Source organism: Neodiprion virginianus, chromosome 3 (genome assembly GCF_021901495.1).
Source record: "Neodiprion virginianus isolate iyNeoVirg1 chromosome 3, iyNeoVirg1.1, whole genome shotgun sequence".
NCBI classification, from domain to species: domain Eukaryota; kingdom Metazoa; phylum Arthropoda; class Insecta; order Hymenoptera; family Diprionidae; genus Neodiprion; species Neodiprion virginianus.
The window spans coordinates 19,656,829-19,676,820 of record NC_060879.1 but is presented as its reverse complement, the minus strand read 5'-3'; the positions used below and the strand labels follow the sequence as shown (position 1 = coordinate 19,676,820).

Genomic DNA, 19,992 nt, shown 5'->3' with positions numbered 1-19,992 from the left:
AAAAGCTTAATTTTTATTGGATTCGTTACAACTAGTATTTTATGCTCGTCGATTATGCAAGGCTGATTCTTTCTACATACTGTAACATGTACGTTCGTAAAGGAACACGCCAGTGCCGAAGCATGTTCCCATGTTCAAAATGACTGTGGTATTTTTTTTCGAATGACTTTTTGATCGATGACTGCAAATCCATCGGAAAATTACTACTCTTGCGATCATTGCGGTAATGTGAATACTGTAGCAGCACAGTCTATCTCATCTCATCATAGCATCGGTCACTACATTGTGATAAATGATATAAGATCAGAAATGACGGTGTCTTGTTTTTCTTTGACGTACAAAAAGTAAAGTCATTGATTTTGATTGATATATAAAAACTAAATTAGCATCTAAAAACATTTGATTTGCTATTGATTACTAGTGTTCCAGTGTCTAATGCAATAATCTCAACAGAATGATATTAAGAATTGCCAATTACTCAAAACCCTGGCGAAGGGTACGACTAACCAGAATGGACAAACCGTACTACGAATCATTGAAAAATTCATTACTTCATTCTAAATTATTTTCATTAATTTCAACCAAGATCGAAGAATGGTCACATTAATCGCTTCGCTTCGGCGTGAAGTTTGTCAATTTTTTTGTGTCGCACTTCAAATGAACAGTGATCTAACGCTACTCTGAAATGCCATCGATAATTGACGCCTGAACGAAGCGAGGGATTTCGACAGAATAAAGATAGAATCGATGGAAGCCTGAATGAAACTGTGATAACGTGTGTTATATTTCCCTACAGAGGTCTATCCTTGGCTGTGAATACAGGCGGCGATAAATTACGAGCAACAAAACACAGCCGACCGACGGCTGCCCTTCCCTTCTCGTTTTGACGTACAATCAAGTCACCGATCTACAGAGATCGGTGAATCAAGTCAATGGAAATACCGATCGAGTAACGACGGTAGCGGTGCGCCAGGGGCGAAACCGTTGAAGATCGCTGATCGCGCGGCGACCGTTGGAGGATCGAAAAAGGACCAATGAGAGGTCGGGCGGTGCCGCAGCGCCTCCAGTCGTTCCTCGCGAGTGCCGCGTTACCGCAGTTGCCGCCAGTCGGGCAGTTGTAGTTGATCTTCGTTGCGTCTGCGTACCTGACTCGGTGTCCCCGTGGCTTGAAATCGGTTTTAGAATCGTGTTTAAATCTCGACGATAATCCGCCGACCGATGCGACGGACAGCGTCGCGTTAAGATTCCGGAATCAGGACCGTTTAGCGGCGAGGAGCGAGCTGACAGGGCAGGGAGAAAAGACGCGGTTAACCAGCGTCGGTGTTGACTACTATCGGGAGAATATCCGAGTTCCGTTGGGTCGCATCTCATCTCCGAGTTTAACACACGCGCGTCGAATTGCACTTTAATAATGTGCGAGGGTGAGGTTTTGACCAAGGGAATATACGTCGACGGTTGTGACACGCCGAGCTGGAGGATTCTTCCGTGTTGACGCGGCATCGCGTCGGTGTTGCGAGGGATAATATATTAACCCACGGGCAAAACAATACCCGCCGGAGCTCGAAACTGACCACCACCACTGTCTCTGCCGCCCACTCGAGATCGGAACCTCTGGAAACCAACGGAATGTAGCACGAGGTTAGTCAACGAATGCCTGCAGTTCGTTCTCTCACTTCCCCAATTTTCACTCACACAATCGCTCCACGCACACACACGCACACGCTAAAGGGAACGAAAATAACTCCCCGCAATTATCCTCGATAGTCGTCGCAGGTCGACACACGCGAGATGTTGTGTACGCCTAATTTGCATACGCATATTTACGCTCGTGGCTAGCTCCTAGCCACAGATCGAGCGCCAAGGCGCGCCGACGATTCTCTTCTGTTTCACGTCCGTTTGCCTGCAGTACCAGTTATGCTCTCACGGCGGACGCGTTCCTCAAGTCTCGAGAGCGGCGGACCGGCCAGCGAGAAGACCCGAGTCGTGACCCGAGACGGAGATTGATTCGTTCCTCGTTCACGTGTCCCGTGCCGCATGCACGCTCGTTAAATTCCACGTTTCTATAATCGGAGACGACCCTGCGGCCCGAAACATCCCTTTGCGGCCACGCGAAAAGCCTCGCTGAGAACTGAGAAGCTGTGCGCGAAAGGAGTCAGCGCGGCGGCTGCGAGGCTCGCTGGCTGTGTCCTTGACCCGCTACGGCATCCCGCTTCTGTATGTCAAACAACGAATTCCGACCAGGCCGAAGCTCGCGACGGTTGGTGGTGCAACGATTCGGTTTTCACGAAACATTATTGCACGGAACGTTAAGATTGACCGAAATTATGCTAGAACGTACCTGTATCAACGTGTCGAGGAGTGAATTAAACTTGGTAATCTATCATAAAACACGAGATAGTTGACTCGACGCTGTATGCTCTTGTCATCGATGTCTGATTTATAATCAGAACTCGGAACGGGGAACCAAAACTTGGGTTCTCGAAACTTTGGATTCTTCCTCAAAGTCATTTTGAAGTTGAAAAATATGCAATGATTTTCTCCCGATGCTTATTGTTAGTTACGTTAACGTTGTAACAAATTTTATACCACGTGAATGCGGGGAATTCCTTTCACGACGATGACAGTGTCGAGGGGATGATGATGATGAATGATTATTTGAATAGGGGATAAATCGAGAAATATCACAGTTTTCAGACTGTTTTCTCGACTAATTTCGTGAAAAAAGAAAGCTTTATATGGAGTTATAATTTTTATTATAATAATCATTAGAAAATTTATATGATTTATTTACCACCCCCGTTTCGTTTCTTGGTCAACGACGGTTAACCGATATCCGTTTATTTACGTTTTGAATTTCTCGCAAAAGCAGACGATTCTGATTTGTCACGTTTCACGTTATGAGTTATCAAAACGATTACCGAAATATCGTTGCACGCGGTGTTAAATAAAATCAGGCGGCGAAAGAGAGAAAAAATAATTACATACGCGCGCGTATAACTGTGACGAAGCCGACGGTTTCCCCGCATCTCGTTTACGACGTAACGCGTGTGTGTGTATATATATATATTATATATACATATATGTATGTAGTTATATAGGCATATACATGATATATAGCTATGTGTGTACACACGTGCGTGTTGTGTATATATAACTAGGCAGCTGAAAGACCAGTTTAAAAAAAGAATCTTATACCCACGGGCAACTCTGATCGTCTACATACGCATAACGTATTATATACACGTCGAATTATATTCTACGACCGGACTCGCGGTTCTCTGTCGTAGTAAAATAGTAGCTGGTATAGATACAATGTGGGTAGATGGGTGTACACTCCACACGAGAGCAATAGGCGTAGCATTCCAACGTACGAATTTGGGATTATGTGTACCTACAATAGAAATGGGCATTGAAACACTCTCTCTTTTTCTCTCCTTTTCATTCCGAATTCAAGCGACGCGTCATTCTTCTAAAAAAATTTTACCCTCCCCAACTCCATTTCATACCAAGCAATTGTACTCTGATAAAAAAAAAAAAAGTGTAAAAATCTATAAATATTTAGTATCACATCGATATCGTAATTATATGTTATCGGTTTTAATTACTATTCGAACAGAGGGCTCTTTCTTTAGTTGAAATCAATTTATCCACCGAGGAAATATTCACTTCATTAATACTTGTTTTATAAGTATCATAATAACAGCGACTCTTCTTATTGCCAGCACGTGCAAATACAAATGGCGAGAGGCGGTAACTGAAACAGCTGTTTTACAGCCTGACCCGGTTCTACGATAGATACGTACAATAGTGCAAACACTATGAACAGTACACACCAAGAATATGTACTGTGCAACATCCGTCACGAGACGGAGATGTTGTTAAAAGGTGAAAAGCGCAGCGTTGCCAGACCGTCGTCGTCGTCGTCCGTATGGTGTGAAGTGCTAAAATCCACACCGGTGAAATATGATTGCAGTCATTGGCACTGTTCGCGCCCGAATCGTAAAATCATAAAAACTGTTAATTTGGATGATGTTTTCGCGAATTGAAAGGAAGAAAAATAAATCATATGTAAACTTCAACTTTTGGCGGGAAAATATCGCTCATTACAGTTTCTTCGGTTTTCATACGAGAAACTGGTCGAATGTCACTTTGAAGGAAGAAAAAAAAATGTCGAAAAACTTTGTATGTATATGACATATATCAGGGTGTTTCAGGGGGAAAGAAATTTGCGATTTTTGATCATGGCAGACACTAAAAAGTTTGTCTAGGTTGAAAGAAAGATTCTGTTGAAAGATGAGCGTTTTACGTTATGTGAGAGATTGCGCTCGGTTGATTTTTGACTTTTTTACATTTTTCCGAATTGATGAACAATTTCGGATAAATATACTTTTCCATTGCTTACATCAATCATAATGTCAATTTACATCACAAACATGACCTACGCTTGTAACGTTAAATATCCAGTTGATGTTTGAGAAGCGTATCTGACGAATTTTTTTAAACTGTCAATTCAATCTCATAAAATAGTTATAATTTAATACATGAACTTTTAACTCAGGGGAATAAAATTCTCGGTTGATATATTGTTGTGTTACGGATATCGTGATCTATGGATTGAATATACATATATGTCAGGAAAGAAATAGTAATTATTCAAGTGCTGCAACGTGTTTGTTCTCAAATTTACGAAAATGTGAAAAAAGTGAAAAATAAAATGAGATGTTCCGTATAACCTGGAACGCTCATCTTTTCACTGAATCTTTCTTTTAACCTAAGCAAACTTTTTAGGGGATGCCTTGGTGAAAAATAGTAAATTATTTTTTTCTCAAACACCCTAATGTATAAGTATATTATAAGGATGAATTATACAATGATATTCTGGTAAACCTGCGTACGTGGAAAACATTCTCGTGAAATCTAAATTGAAATCTTATTTCAATGCCCTGATAGCGTTATACGAAATTCGAATATCCGTAGAAGCGCGATTATGCTAATCGAGTATACATATATATACATATATACACATATATATATATTAAAGGCGTTCTTCCTTTGGATTAATTCGTTCATTTATACAATCGCCTTTTCTCAACAGTTATTGTGTTTAAAGTAATCACTCAGCTTAATCCGGTCATTACTATAATCGCTTTTTTATCTGTTAGCAGGAGCTGCTAGGTTAATTTGTTGTTTTTTTTTTTGTTTTTTTTTCTCTCTTCAACGGTTAAAAACTAGCGGAAGGCAAACGAAAGAACTCACGCGATATTAACCTCGATATTATAACCAGAAAACTCCTCGCGATTCACTCGGAAATTCCTTCTTTGTACGTAGTTACTGTAGTTACTACATTAAGCAGTCTGAAAATAGCGCACAAAGCGAAACTTCACACGTCTGGCGATCTTCGTTTTATTGCGCAGCTCCTCGGTTTGCAGGATGAGAAGCAGCAAATAATATCTTTTCGTGAGCCATGTGCTCTCCTCGTTGGCTTCGAGGTTTGCAAACTTGAAACTTACGCTCGCCTTGGAAAAGACGGAGAAATAAAACGTGTTAGTTTCGGCTTGTAAGAGTATAAATGAATTTCATTGAGTTGATTTATTGGTGAAAAAGTCTCTCCGTGATATGGAAAAAAGAATTAAATTATACCTGTTTACTTGTTACTAAACCGTAAAGAAAGATACCGCGTTACTTTTTCAATTGGTTTATCGAGTTACCTGACGGGTCCGGGTTTAATTTTATTCTGTGATTTAATCGATTATCTAAAGATTAATTGAAATCAATTTTTAATGACGTTAATGTTTTGTAATAAAGAAAAATTTCGTTAATTATAATTTTTAAAGATTCTGCACAAGTCCTATAAAAATTTTGTTGTAATCAACTACTGAGGAACCAATGAAAAAACTTCATTTATAAAACGACTCGTAGAGAATTTACTTTGCAACGAAATACGGATAGTCACACTTTATTGTACCGAGTCAACTTTTATAACAAGATAGTATTCCACGGTTTTTCGGCGTCGCTGATTACAGATCTGAAATCAAATTTAAAAAGTTTCAAAATGTTGGCTCGAATATGCCGTAGAAAAATTTCAAATTTCATCGAATACGGTAAGAAAAACTGTATTCAAGAGTTTTCGGGGTAGCTGATTGGATTCGGCATACTGAATTTTCAAAATCTGATTTCAGATTCGTAATCAACGACCCCAAAAGCTTATGAATTATAATCTTGTCTCAACCACATGTCACTTTTTATCAATATTTCAGTCACAGCTTTTGATAGCTACTTTCTGTTTCGCAACGATAGACTGCGAATACTCGTCTGTCAGGCGTCCTTATACGAAGTCACCGTGCGAAACTCTTCGTTGGATCAACATATATCCCATCCTCAATTCCCAAGTCATTCGAGACGCAGGAATGCGCAGCCTTGCCCTTGTCTTCGACTTTTGCCTCCCCCGATTATTGGCTTACACCACTTCGCACCCTCCCCTCCTCCTTCTTCTTCTTCTTCTTCTTCTTCTTCTTCGTCTTCTGTTGCTGCCTCTACCACTGCAACGGCTAAGCTGCCCCGCGTATTTTCTTTTTCTACGTTATGTATACGGGTACTTGGACGGAAACACAAGACGACATCGAGTTGCTACAGTTACAAGTCTTGTAGTCGCGGTCAACTCTATATACGTACCTATGTGCATGGCCGGTGGCAGTTATCATCATCATCATCATCATCATCATCATCATCATTGATATCATTGTCGATAATTTACCTACATCATTTCCTTTTTTTTTGCTATTGCCATCATCGCTGTGGATAAAAATGATTACAGTGTTTTTCTCTGGTTCGTTATTATATTATATACATATGACAAATCCATTTAATATTCATACAATTTATATCGCGCGTATATTATACGTGTATGAGTCTTGATTGACCAAGCGATTAACCGCGGGAACCCGATTGAATTCTCACCGTTGGGAACCGCAAAAATTTTTCTACTTATTTTTATACCGCATTGGCGCATATGTGATAAAAACGTATGTCGATGGTCATCTGAGTTACGATCGTTCATCTGCAGGCTATACAATTAATTAAATACTTTTGTGTTATACGAGCACTTGGGCATGATGAGAGAAATAATTTTAAGCACCTAACTTTGCTCTCAAAGAATTGGATCTTTTCGCGTACCAAATAAAATAGTGAAAAAATCTATTTCAATCCATTAACAGTTACGCCCATGATGTTTGAAAGAATCTAGTTTCTTCCGGAGGTGTGAATAATGAGGCCGTTTTTTTCTTCTGTATCACATTTTGGATCGATTCAATGGAAAATACATTAAGAGTAAAAGGGAATTTTTAATTTTTATTTTCTTCAGACTCTACAATAACAATCTCGATAAAAATTGTTTCACGCAGGGAAAGGATTATTTAACTCAAGTGATATTCGTTTGAATCGAGTAAATGCTATAGTCAAATGCGACCAACACAATACTTACTTAATTCAACGAAATACTTTTGTTGGAAAAAACACGTGTGACAAATTACTATAGAACTGAATCAAGCCCTTGAATTGATCATGCAGGCTGTCAATTTATTCAAGATAACGCGGCGTGAGTGAGTTCCTTGCAAGAATGTGAATTTTGTATCTAGAAAATGTGTGATTGGAATGACTAAAAATTCGTTTGAACGCACTGTAATCGTTTTGTTTAAAAAATATAAAATTTTTGTATCCAAATAAAATTCAACTTGTTTTAATACATGTGTTTTGTTGAGTCAAGAGTTCATTGGTTGAAACAGGTAATGAAATTCGTCGTTACCAGAATTTTTTGTACTTACTGAGCATTAGAGTTATTTAAGCGCACTAAACGTATTCTACGAATCATGTCATTCATAATTCTGTTGACTCAAAAACTTTTCCGCCATCACCTGATGTTTATATACCGTCAACATCAATTTCGATGCCCCGAAACTTGGTTCTATACTTTTTTCGTTTATTAGGACTAATGACAAATCTAACTTACGTTAATCGTATCTGACCTCACAACTGATCACCCGGTGTTATAACTATCTCTGACGCCATTTCCGTAACGAGAAAGTTCACCGCCTAGTGGCAGTTTATGGTACTAGTATGCCGATGCTTACGATGAATATATTCTTACTTGTTTCAAAGCATGTGGTGTTTCTTTTACCTCGTAAACAAATTAGTGGAACTGATTCAACCAGTTACGCCGAACAAGACCCAGTTAAATCAACAAAGTATGGTATTCAATCCGTGTAAATTTTTTGTTGGCTAGATTTTGACAAGCTAACCAAGTCGAAATTGTTGAATCAAAGTCATCGCATTTGGAAAAAATAAGGGATACCGGATTGACGTGAATGGATTCCAACGAATCTATTTTGCTGGTTGGAGAATTCCTTTCCCTCTGTGCGTTACAGAATTCACATCTCGTTGTCAGCTTCGGTGGTGGTTCCTCTTTCTCTTTTTCTCTTTCTCTTCTTTGCTGCTCGTGCGGCTGCCGCTGTAAAACAAGACGGAGTAGTCTGACGCAGTCGGGCTGATGCAGGTAGGCCGACGTTAAGGAAGGCACCTGCTGGTCAACGGGATGAATTCAGATGGGCCCAAAGCGTCTTGCCGCGCACATTGCACCTTGCCCCGGGCCCCGGGGGCCCCCAACAACCCCGGGCGACTCAAGTCCTCCGATACTCACAGCTTATAGATATATACTCCTTCGGACGAAGCCACGGGATAGTCGCGGCATGAGCTGTTGAGGTACACCTGTACGTTCGTACCTACCTTACACCCAAAGCTTGGAGTATCACTCGAACTGGCTTGAAGAGACGGACGCGACTGTAATTTCATAATTACGGTAGTAGGGAATTTTTTGCGGTTGGATAATCTCTGGAGAACCTCCGCAGATAATATGAAAAATTGTTTGAAACTTAGAAAATGGCAATAAAACAAAACATAATATCATACTTCGAAATATTGGTTTCTTCAAAGTTATTGCAGAAACAAAAACATAGTTATTTTTTTCCCCAATGTTTCGTTACCGTAACGTTACTAATTTCACTCTCGTGAAAATTTCTGAGCCAGTAGTGGGACACTTTTCTCACTATTAGTCACTTTTTTTTCAATTTTTTAAAGAAATGGTATCTTAATTCAGTTTTTCGATCGTAATTCAGTTTCGGGCATAAAATATTTGGTTGCACAATTTTTTTCCCACGCAATATTTACTAGACAAGATTTTGATTGTCGGGTTTTAATTGTTTTTTTTTTTTTTAGCGAAAAAATCAGCTTCGGTTTGATTACGGAAAATCAACTGTAATCACATCGTTGAAATGTTTGTCCCGGAAGAACAATAAGTTCATAAAGTTCAGAGTTATTGTTCACTTGTAATGGATTTACTAAATATCTTGTACAGTGATATCAATTTTTATAATGTGGAAAAAAAATAAGAAAAACCTCTATACGGCGATATAATTGAAAATATGGTATTTCTGACGAGATAAATAACACTGTTGCAGCACTTTTCGTGTAATTACTGCGCAATAACTAATTCCAATCGGTAACGTTTGAGTAATTTTTTTAGTTCCGAAAGTAACTTCTCTCACTTTTCTAAGACGACTCGACTGATACCAGCCCTGATATGTCCTTCGCTTAATTATTAGACAGGAGAAATAACATTTTTCCCAATCATTTAATTATTGTCGGAGCTTCAACTTTACGTAGTATTGTTTTAAACAAACGTAAAACTGATGTCTTATCATATTCGTTAGAAAAAAATAATTCTCCTACCGGATCAATATATCTACATTTTTATTACTATTCGGGATACTTGATGTTTCGTCGTTATTACCTGCGACTGCAATACTCGAGCCGGAAGTAATTGGGTAATTTTTTTTTTACTCGCGAATACCCGGGAACGTAATTCTCCGATTTTACAGTGGTGCTCCGAGTCGTATAATGGCTTCACCATTCGGTGCTCGGAGGCAGATCTTACCTACCGCCGGCGTTCATGGAAAGAAACGAACCTTCGGATGAACTGGTTGCACGTCAGGCATGCGGGCCAACTGTATCTCGCAACTGTTATCTAACGACCTTGCGTTCCTTGAGTTCTTGCCCACGTAGAGCGACGTTATACTCACCAACCTTCGGCCATGTAGTGACAGCTGGGGAGGAACCCTTGCTTTCACCACCTTGAAGTACACAATGGGGTTGTATTCCATTGCAGAGACTTGACGAAACTGGATAAAAGAGACATGGTGTTCGAGGAGAAGTTTGAATCTGTGTTTGGAAAGTATAGGATATTTCATTCGGTGAATAGTAGAAGATATAATTGTAGTAGAGAATATGGGAAAGGGAAAAACATTTTCTCTGAAACTTGGATGCAAGTACCAGATTTAAGTTTAGTACAACTATGTAATATATTTCAGAGTCTTTTATTCCGATTGTTCGATTGCTTTAACCAACGAATCTTATTAACGGTAAATTGCATAGTTGAGTACCGGGCTTGAACGTAGAAAGTGTAACGACATTTAAGCTGCATTTCACCGAGGGGTCAACAACACTTGAATTCAGGTGTGTTTATAGTTAGCGTGATGTATTTTCAAGAGAGTATTAGTTGACGTCACTTGAAGTCATTCGCATTCACTCGAGATTATGCACAACGTGTATTGTTTTTATTATGTATTCTAAACTTTTCTATGAGTTAGAATATTGTAATGACGGTGAAAATAGGAGGTAATAAAGGCGGAAAGGTTCCAGGGAGTGACCAAACTATGAAACTTGGCAGGGTTATTCAGGGAATTCTTTCGAATACGTTCCTTGAGAGTTTATCATTTGCTCATTCCAGGAAAGCCTTCCAGACGTATTACCTGCTGAATGTTACCTGCTGGATTTTACCTGCTAGTTTTCAGCGTCATAATATTGTATACTAGTTTCGACTATAAAGTATCGAAGGTCTAGAAGTGCTTCATCTTTATAAGAGCGTTGTATAACGTTCACGATTTCCAAAATTCTACGGGTTCGGAAGTAAGGGCAGAAAAAAATTGAGCAAATCGAGTTTAGAAGTATGCAATTTTAGTTTTAATTTGAAAAAATATAAATTATTTCGTAAATCGAAAATTATGGCTGTTACGGCCACTGAAGTCACGGTGTGCAAAAAGCACCGTTGAAAACGGTAACCATGATTTCAGCCATACGGAGTGTTTGAAAAAGAAAAACGAAAGATGACTATAAAGGCTAAGTGAAATTTAGTAGAGTTATGAATTTTTTGTATTGGTAAGTCATATTTTTGAATCTTCAGCAGTGTCTTCAGCTGTATATATTGAATGGATAGACGGATACTAAATCCGTTCTACAGGACATTAGTCCATAATCATATGAAAGTCGTACATAAATTTCAAGGTGATCGGATGAACGGTTTTGATGGAATCATAGTTACCGTTATCAAAAATTTGGTTTCAAGAAAACGAGCTTTAAATTTAGTTAGTTTCAAGAACGACGTACTTAATTTTCAATGGTCAGTATAAAAACTGAGAACAGAGATAGGCTCCAATTAGAAAACGATTCAATTACTTACGTTTAAAAAATATAACCACGATTCGACAAATTGTTAAAAAATAAACAGACACCGCCTTCTCACTGAAAATGTTGTATTTTTATTACAGTGTAAGACCTAGGACCTACGAATTAGGTTGAAAAACACTGACCTAGATAGCCTACTCCCAACAATTTCATGGCAAGTACACTTCGGGAATTCACTTCGTAACGGGATACCACCAAAGGGTTAGAAGCTATCAATTTCCGCTCACAATCATCGCATACAACGTTCAGTTTAAAACCCAAACCTTGCACGGCCCTCTCTTCGAAACGTGTGTCAGAAGTACACTTTTTGCACTTGACATTTGAAGTCAAGGCACTAAATACGCTTGAAAGTGGGATTTTAAAGTCTAGTAACCGTTACTATTCTTTATCATTACGATCACTGTTGCTATATTTTCTTGCAACTGTTGCGAAAATTTAATGCTTGTGCAACGATAAGTTGACGTTAAAGCCTTGTTTAACTAAAAAAGTAGAGTAAACCTCACAAACTGATTTTGCTCTGCATTTACCAAAAAAGAATCGACGATAGCGCAAAATGTTTACGCGTACCTCGTTTTTCGCAATTCCAACAATATTCGAACACTTTTTTTAATGATACCTGTTTTACTAAATTTTTCTCAGTGTAGGAACCCCCTTTAGACAGAAGGAGCGAAGAGAATTTACCTCTACAAGTTCAAGAGCCGGTGACCAGGTGGACAGCAGGTGCTTCGAAGCTTGGAGACCTGTAGTCTGCATCCGGTCTACACACATAGATACAAATAAAGTAGATAATTCCATCGACCGGGTTGCATGTCCAAACGAAAGTCGTCAGTCTGACCTGACCTAGCTCCGCAGGTCTTTCTGTTATGTTCCCCGTTACCGTAAAAATTGTGCAACAATCGCGTACACCGCACGCCATGCAAGGCTCGAAAATCGGATTAACGGATTCATGCTACAGACATACGCGACATAAGACTTCTTAGTAGCGCGGCCAAGAAGCCATTCGGAGACTGGCTTATTAACTAATTCATATCCAACCCTTTCCGTGCCAAGAGAGAAAGAGAGAGAGAGAGTGAGATAAAGAGGAGCGGAGAGAAGGGAAAAAGGAGAGACGAGAGTGGCTGGGCGCATGGGAACTCCGTTGGCACTCGGCTAGATCCAATTAAGCTTGAGCTAGTCGTTCTTGTCCCGACTGTCGCGGTGAACCTCCGTTGAAGTACTGCTGTTGCAGGAGGAGGCAAGAGGAAAGATTCAAGAGGCAAACTTGGGTTTGCACTGCGCCCCTTCTTCTCTCTCCCTTCGCTCTGCAGTCGGGTTATTATTATACAACGAGAATGGGAAAGGAATGGTATGGTATGGTATGGTATGGTATGGTTTGGTATGGTATGGTATGAAATTCCACGCTGCTGCGCGGTGTGCTTACTTACCTGCTGCAATGGAGTTCAGGGTGCCCATTACAGTCCGCGGAACGACGCGAAGGGTCGAGGCTGCACTCGATCCAGTATTCGTTTCTATTTACTTGTTCTGAAATCAATCCGGCTGACTAACGTAACACTGCCTGCCAGCAATTCACTCCCATTTCGTTGCTGCGGGTGTCCACGCAAGCGATTTCACATGCATGATGTTTAAACGATTTCAACGATTTCTTCTGTAATGGTTTTAAATGGTTTTATGCAATCTTCTAACGTTTCGCTGGTCATTTTGTCGAGGATTTGGAACTCATCTCTCCGATCTTCTGTTTTCCCATTAACGGTTTACTAGAATCTATATGTGCCATTATACTCTAATGATTTTCGGCTGTTCCAAACGACTTAGTGTAGTTCTGTTTTTGGTATCCAGAGACAGTCAGTGTCCAGTATTATTTGATGAGGTGAATTGTCGCTTGATCAAGCATTCGTGGAACGGATATAGTGAAGCTTTGTATCGATTAAGTATTACTTAGCTAGTCGAAGATTCTGGCCGCTTGTCGAAAGGAAAACGCTCAGTCAGAATACTGAGAATCCTAGAAAGAATTAAACAATCATGCGCTGTAGTACAGAGCAATGGATGTAACGTTGTTATGTATGCATAATCGATCCAAAGTTATTTTATGTCATTGCTATAGTTTTATGAAAGATGAAAGTACCTTAAAGCAACAGAAACGGTTCTCAGCTTTCTTCATAAAATCGCTGACTATTTTGTTCAGTGGTTCATCTTGTCTTTTGATAAAGACGGAGGGCCGTACATTTTTTATTCCGTCGTATCTGGACTTAAAACATGAAAATATGATCAGAAACGTTGAAATTGAATAACAGTTTAATCAAGATCAAAAAGTTGTATGCACTGGTAGGTACGACCGTCTACTACTGATTGAACCGTAAAAACCTATGTCGATTGATTCCATAAGATCGTATCAGCCAAAAAACTTTTTCTTTTTTACTGTTTTGGATTTGAGTATGATTTTATTAACTAAAAGCAAAAGTAGGTACGACCTTTTGGTTCTAGTAAAAATTGAAAAAAATGGTCTACTGTGATAATTGCCTAAGGTCGTATCGCCGAAAATTATTATTGTTTTCCGTATCATTCCGATAATTGACGATTTGGATGATCAAAGTTCAGAAAATCGACATCCTTACTGTATAACTTTGTTAGTTTCAATTGTTTATGCGTTCCGCTAGTTTTTGGAGAGTTTGCAGAAGAGAAAAAAAAAACAAAACAAAATGGCGCTTACGACCTTCTGTTCTTACGCTCGAAATTGTTTTTTGTAAGATGTCTGAATTTTTTGCAGTTATCGATTTATCTAGGCGTTTCAATGGTTTCTAGACCGGTTGCAGAAACAAAAAAAATGGTTGCAAGACCTACTATTTTGATCTTTTTCTATTCATGTACTTATTAATGGAAAAAGGTCGTATCTGCTTTATGACCTTTTGCCTTTATATTTGCAAACGCTTGATTTCGATTGAATTATACGTTTTGATCGTTTGCGTACCAAATAGTGTAAAAAAAAAAAAAAAAAAATTCTACGCCCTTTTGTCATTAAAATCCCATTTTTGGCGGTTACGACCTTATGCCATTAGATACGCGTTATGTTCAAAGATTACATAATATTTTTGTTCTGGTCTCGACCAGTGCATGGTGCAACGTTTGGTGGAAGAGACTTTGATATTCATCTTGTTAATTAACTGCGGTGAGAATATACCGTCATCTTTTTTCATTCCTCTTTCCATCCGAAGTTTCAACGAAGAAGCCGATTTCAACATTCGTATTGAGCGATGTTTGAGTACGCAGTTTGAATTTTAATTAAAAAAAAAGAAATACGAAATTTTTATCCAGTTGTGTTTCACTATACAAGATACTGTTTAAGTACTACACGCGGACTGTTTGAATAAAAAATATACGTTAATTTCGACATTTTTCGGTGCAGGTACTCAAGAATGTATGTCAAATCGAGAGACACGTGCATACGTTTAACGGGTATAAAACCCGATTAGGATTGACACGAATTAAATCCCGAAAATACTCTCTCAGCAGATTCTTCGTCCACGCGCACGCTGTCTGCTGGCAGGCAACTCAATCTTCCCCGTCATTTTTTCACCCTTGCAAACTCGCCAAGTCTATAATAACTCGATGAACCCTGGAGACGTTACGTTCACGCCACAGGGCGATACCCGCGATATTATGAGAGGCTGCTGCTGCTGCTGCTGTCCGTACCTTTGCGCAGAAGGGCGTCGTGGTATCCGTAGCTCCGCCGGCGGCAGCCTCTGGACGTCCGGAATGCGATCGGAACCAGTTTCTATGAGTCAAGCCTCCTCCTCGGCGTATTGACAACAGAGACTCGTATAATCCCACGTATTGCACGAGCCTATTTCTTCACAACTTCACCTTGCGCTTGCTTATGTATCGTAATTATGATCGATTTGAGCTGTCGTGACCGCCAGGTATTTGCGCTCGGTTTTTCAGGAACCTTCACCCGCGGCTCTATTTGTGGAAAATTTCCTGCAACATTGTTTTTGGTAGAGATTTTCATGTGGAACCTTGTGAGCTCGTTAAATCTTGGGTGGAAATTTTTCTCCGCAGGCCTTGTCGTCCGATTTCACATGGGACAGTCAATATTTCATTTTTACCAATATTCACTGCAATAATTATCTGGAATAAGATTTTTAATTTTAAGTATTCGGCATAACTCGTCAATATACGTGCATTCTATACCGGGACGATCTCTTGAGATTTGAAAATCAACCGCGCATGCGCCAAATAATTCAATCTCATTGGTCGGCGAAATCTTCCCGCAACGATATTTTTCTCTGCGATGCAGGCGGGCCAACGTACGCAAAATGTGTACGTTCGAATTTTCAAAGAGCATAAGCATTAAATTCCGACCGTTTTTTGAAGAATCAAATGCTTCCCAAACCTTTCCGAGTCACTGCCTCAATTATTTGAGATTCTAACCTCGAAAATTCGTATCAACTACATCGCCGCCAGAAACAGTTTGACGGTTGAAAACTCGGGATGGCCAGCCTGCACGAACAGCCGATAAAACTCACGCATGCGCAGTTGATTTTCAAGTTTCAAGAGATTGTCCCGGTATATCATCCTCAAATTTAACTTTGGCTTTGACGTTTCTTGAAAGCAGAACGAAATATCTTTTTAACCCTCCGTGTGGTCATTTTCTGGATATCAATTTTTGTGGATAATTCATGAAAACTTTTGAGTTTTCAAACTTTTGGATAATGTAGTTAACTTTGAAAAAAAAACCTGAATTTTTTACCGGTTTCTTCAAAGTTTAGAATATTTGAAAAATTGTACAGACCAAAGGTGTAAAAAAGCAAATGTTCACACGGAGGGTTGAACTGTACATTGCAAAGCCTATACTCACACCGATTTCTCACAGATGCGACGGATTATTACTAAATTCTGATATACGCGTAATATACACACGTATATGTTGGTTTACGATGATAAGAATATATCCTGGAGCTCTGCCCACAATGATGGGATCCAGAGATACGGCATTAAGTTGCCTAGTATGGGAAAGCTCTTTTTATTAAGTCTTGAGAATATATACATAGGTAATAAGACGACTTTATCACAGTAACTGGTTACCTTTGGGCATATAGAGAAACATTTACAGGGAAGAACTTTGGTGTTGTAGAACGTAAAACCGATTCCTTGCCCTTACGAATGACTTTTGATTACGTAGGTAATGAAGAAAATTGATATCCGTATTTATACTCGCGTACGAGAGCGTCAATCAACTGCTGAAATTTGAAATACAGTCACTTCAGACTGTGAGCATAGGTTCGTTATTCATCATGAACTGAAAACTGCTGCAACAGTAACTCGGATTATTTTGCTTCTATATGATCTTATAGTATCTACAGGGCACAGTATTCTTTGGGCAAATGATTCTCAATGCTGAAATATATGGATATAAAGCCCTGAAGGTCAGCGTATCCAGTTAATTAGTGATACGGTTTTGGTCAAAATATCGAATAATCAACGTTCGAATTGACCATCACGTCGAATCTCATCCGTCCGTTAAGTCGAAACTCCATATATGGTTTGGAATTCCGAAAGGTCGAAGGTTTAAATGGTTAGGACATCGGGACTGTTTAGATTCTTCATTATAATGTTCCACTTGAGCTTTGACTGGGAAAAGATGCAATTGAGAAGAGAAGTGAAGAAAATGAAGTATATACCTACCTATGTATACCAACTTTTTTGACGACCGTTTTTTCCTTGCATGTGTTCCAGGGGTTAACGAAACGAGCTGGTATGCTGGCAACTGACTGGCCCAGGGCGAGGCTAGACAGGACTACGTACGCGAGGATCGCGTACCCTGGAGGATCGCTACGGGAAGGGCGAGGAAGAGGAACAGGAAGAGGAGGAGGAGGAAGCGGTGGCGGCGGCGGTGGTGGAGGAGGAAGAGGAGGAAGAGGAGGAAGGCGAAGGAGAGAAGGGGGCTCGAACGACCTTGTGCAGGCGACGAGGAAGAGGCTGCGGGGCAGAGAAGCAGGGGTAAAAGCGAGCCGGGATCTTGGAGCGTGGTGAAAAGTGACAGTGAGCCAGAGGAAGACGCCGGCCGCGGAAGAAGAAGAGAGGAATAAGAAGAAGACTAAGAAGAAGAAGAAGACGAAGAAGAAGAAGAAGAAGAAGAAGAAGAAGAAGAGCAGCGAATTAGCCGAAAGTGGTTGAGCACGCAAGGTCTGTGGCGGCCTGTCCCTTTATTGCCGCTCAGCGTTCTTCCACGCACCACGTCGGCACCGAAAACAACCGGTCGTTGCAGAGGTCTACGGCAAAGATGAAAGTAACGATCCGCAGAATTACCACCGGCGAGCAATAACTCGACAAATAACGTAACGTAAGGTAGCGTTAATTAGAGACGGAATTAACCGTCCCCCCCTCTCTCCTCGGGTGTTATGATAAACGCGATTCGCGTTGCGCATCCTTCCGCGCGATCCAGATCCCATGGATGCGCTTTACTCATATTTGATATTGAAATGATGGAGCTGATGTGCAGCAACTCTCTTAGCCCCGGCACGTAGACAACTCGTAAAAGAGTCTTCGTCGCTCCTCTCGGGTCCAAAGATACCCTGAAATAATAGGCACGATTTGGCGTTCGGTGCGGGTGGTGGGCGGTGGAGGAGGGGGGGAGGGGGAGGAGGAAGAGGAGGAAGACGAGGAGAGATTGGCAAAGCTTTAATCGCCAAGTAAACTGGTGGAAAATTCTTCTCTTCCGATCATCGTCACTGCACTGCATCCAAGCCGAAATGTGAAGAAAACCGGAGGAGCACGGCTAAAAACGAAAGGGACCAGCTCCGTAATTAGCCCAAGGTCAGAGTTGGCCAGTAATGCTGAAGCACATACTGACCGGGCAGCCGGCAACGGCCTCCAGGCACCAAACGAGCAGCAATGACCACTATTCACCGGGCGGTCTTCAGGCCCTCGCGGCGAACGGGTCAGCCATCCACCAGCATCAGCACCAGCATCAGCACCTTCACCAGGACCAGCAGCACCTCCACCATACGCATCATCAGCATCGGGTCGGAGGTACGATCGGGACGCGGGGCGGAAGCGTCGACGCTTACGACTCGATCGGCGGTAATTCGTCGTCCCTGCACAACATCCGGTCAACTGGTAATCCGGGTGCGGTGACGACGACGCCGTCCTCGAGCCATCATCATCCACTGAATCACTCACAGCTAAGCGTAAACAACTTGTCCCAGAGGCTTAACCACTCCCACGGACTGAACCTGTCCACCTTGTCGACCTCGAAGCACTCCGTGGACAGCGCGAGTCCCGTAGTTGGCGCCAACGCGTCTAACTCCCTGCACCACCAGATTCATCATCACCCCGTCGGTGGTACGGGACACCAGATATCGTCCTCGGTAGACAGGCCCGACGGCGAACCCAGGCCCAAGGTCAACGGTGGCCTCGACATCACGAGGCTTTCCCGCATACCCAGTCACGCCACCCCTTCGCCCGCCCCCGCGCCTTCATCGACATCCGGTGCTCTGCCGCCTCTCGCCAATTCCGGACCGAGCATCGTTCCCCTCAACGCCTCCATCACTTCGTCCTTCTCACAGCACAACAGGCATCATCAGGCTGCCGGGGTCAAGGAGATGCTCACGTCGCTTGGGCTACTGTGTCTCGTGTCACTTTTACTCGCCCTTCTTTCGCTCATATTTTTACTCAAGATATCACCACTCACGGAATCACCGAGCAGTCTCATCGGCCACGACGAATCCGTCGTAGTATACGAAGTCACCCTTGCTCTCTGCGCTCTGGCACTTTCCCTCAACCTTTGCTGTCTACTCGTCTGCGCCATTCAATTTCTTTTCGCTGTAAAACTCGTCAAGTCCTCGTATCAAGGGAGCCGGTAAGTTGAATTTCATGTTTTCAAATGGTCTGGTCTCTGGTTCGCATTTATACCTCCGTTTACGAAAATAACTTTGTTTCGCGTGGTGTTTCAGTTCAGATTGAGAACGACTGATCAATATGATTGGAACAAGTATGGAAGCCCCTCGTTATATCGGTTCGATCGATTACAGAAACCAGTTAATTTTCGTCTTTTTTTCTCAGCACGTGCTGCTCTACCAAGTACCGATTCAAATTAACCCTTCGAGTCACCCGTTATTCTGATCAGTCAACTTTTATAACAACGTAGTATTCTATGGTTTTTTGGGTCGCTGATTACGAATCTGAAATCAGATTTTAAACTTCAAGATGGCGGTCCAATATGGTTAACGAAAATTTCTAACTTGATCGAATATGCTTCAAAAACAGTCCAGGACAGAGTTTTTTCTTCGGATTCAATCGAATTTGAAATTTTCGTCCGCTATATTAGATCTGCAGTTTCGAATTTTTTAAATCAGATTTCAGATTCGTAATCAGCGACTCCAAAAACGAATAATTTAACTAAGACATGTATATGTGTAAAGGGGT

At 41.0% G+C, this 19,992-nt stretch overlaps 1 protein-coding gene across 1 annotated transcript in view; it reads left to right on the top strand.

The window, feature by feature from the left end:
* The first annotated feature begins 1,081 nt into the window (after positions 1-1,081).
* Positions 1,082-19,992, top strand: part of LOC124301098 (uncharacterized) — a 48,581-nt gene continuing 29,670 nt past the window's right edge. The window contains exons 1-2 of the mRNA XM_046755792.1: positions 1,082-1,638; positions 17,302-19,426. Of these exons, the coding sequence (XP_046611748.1) occupies positions 18,399-19,426 (1,028 nt within the window). The 5' untranslated portion in view covers positions 1,082-1,638; positions 17,302-18,398. The remainder of the gene's footprint in view (positions 1,639-17,301; positions 19,427-19,992) is intronic.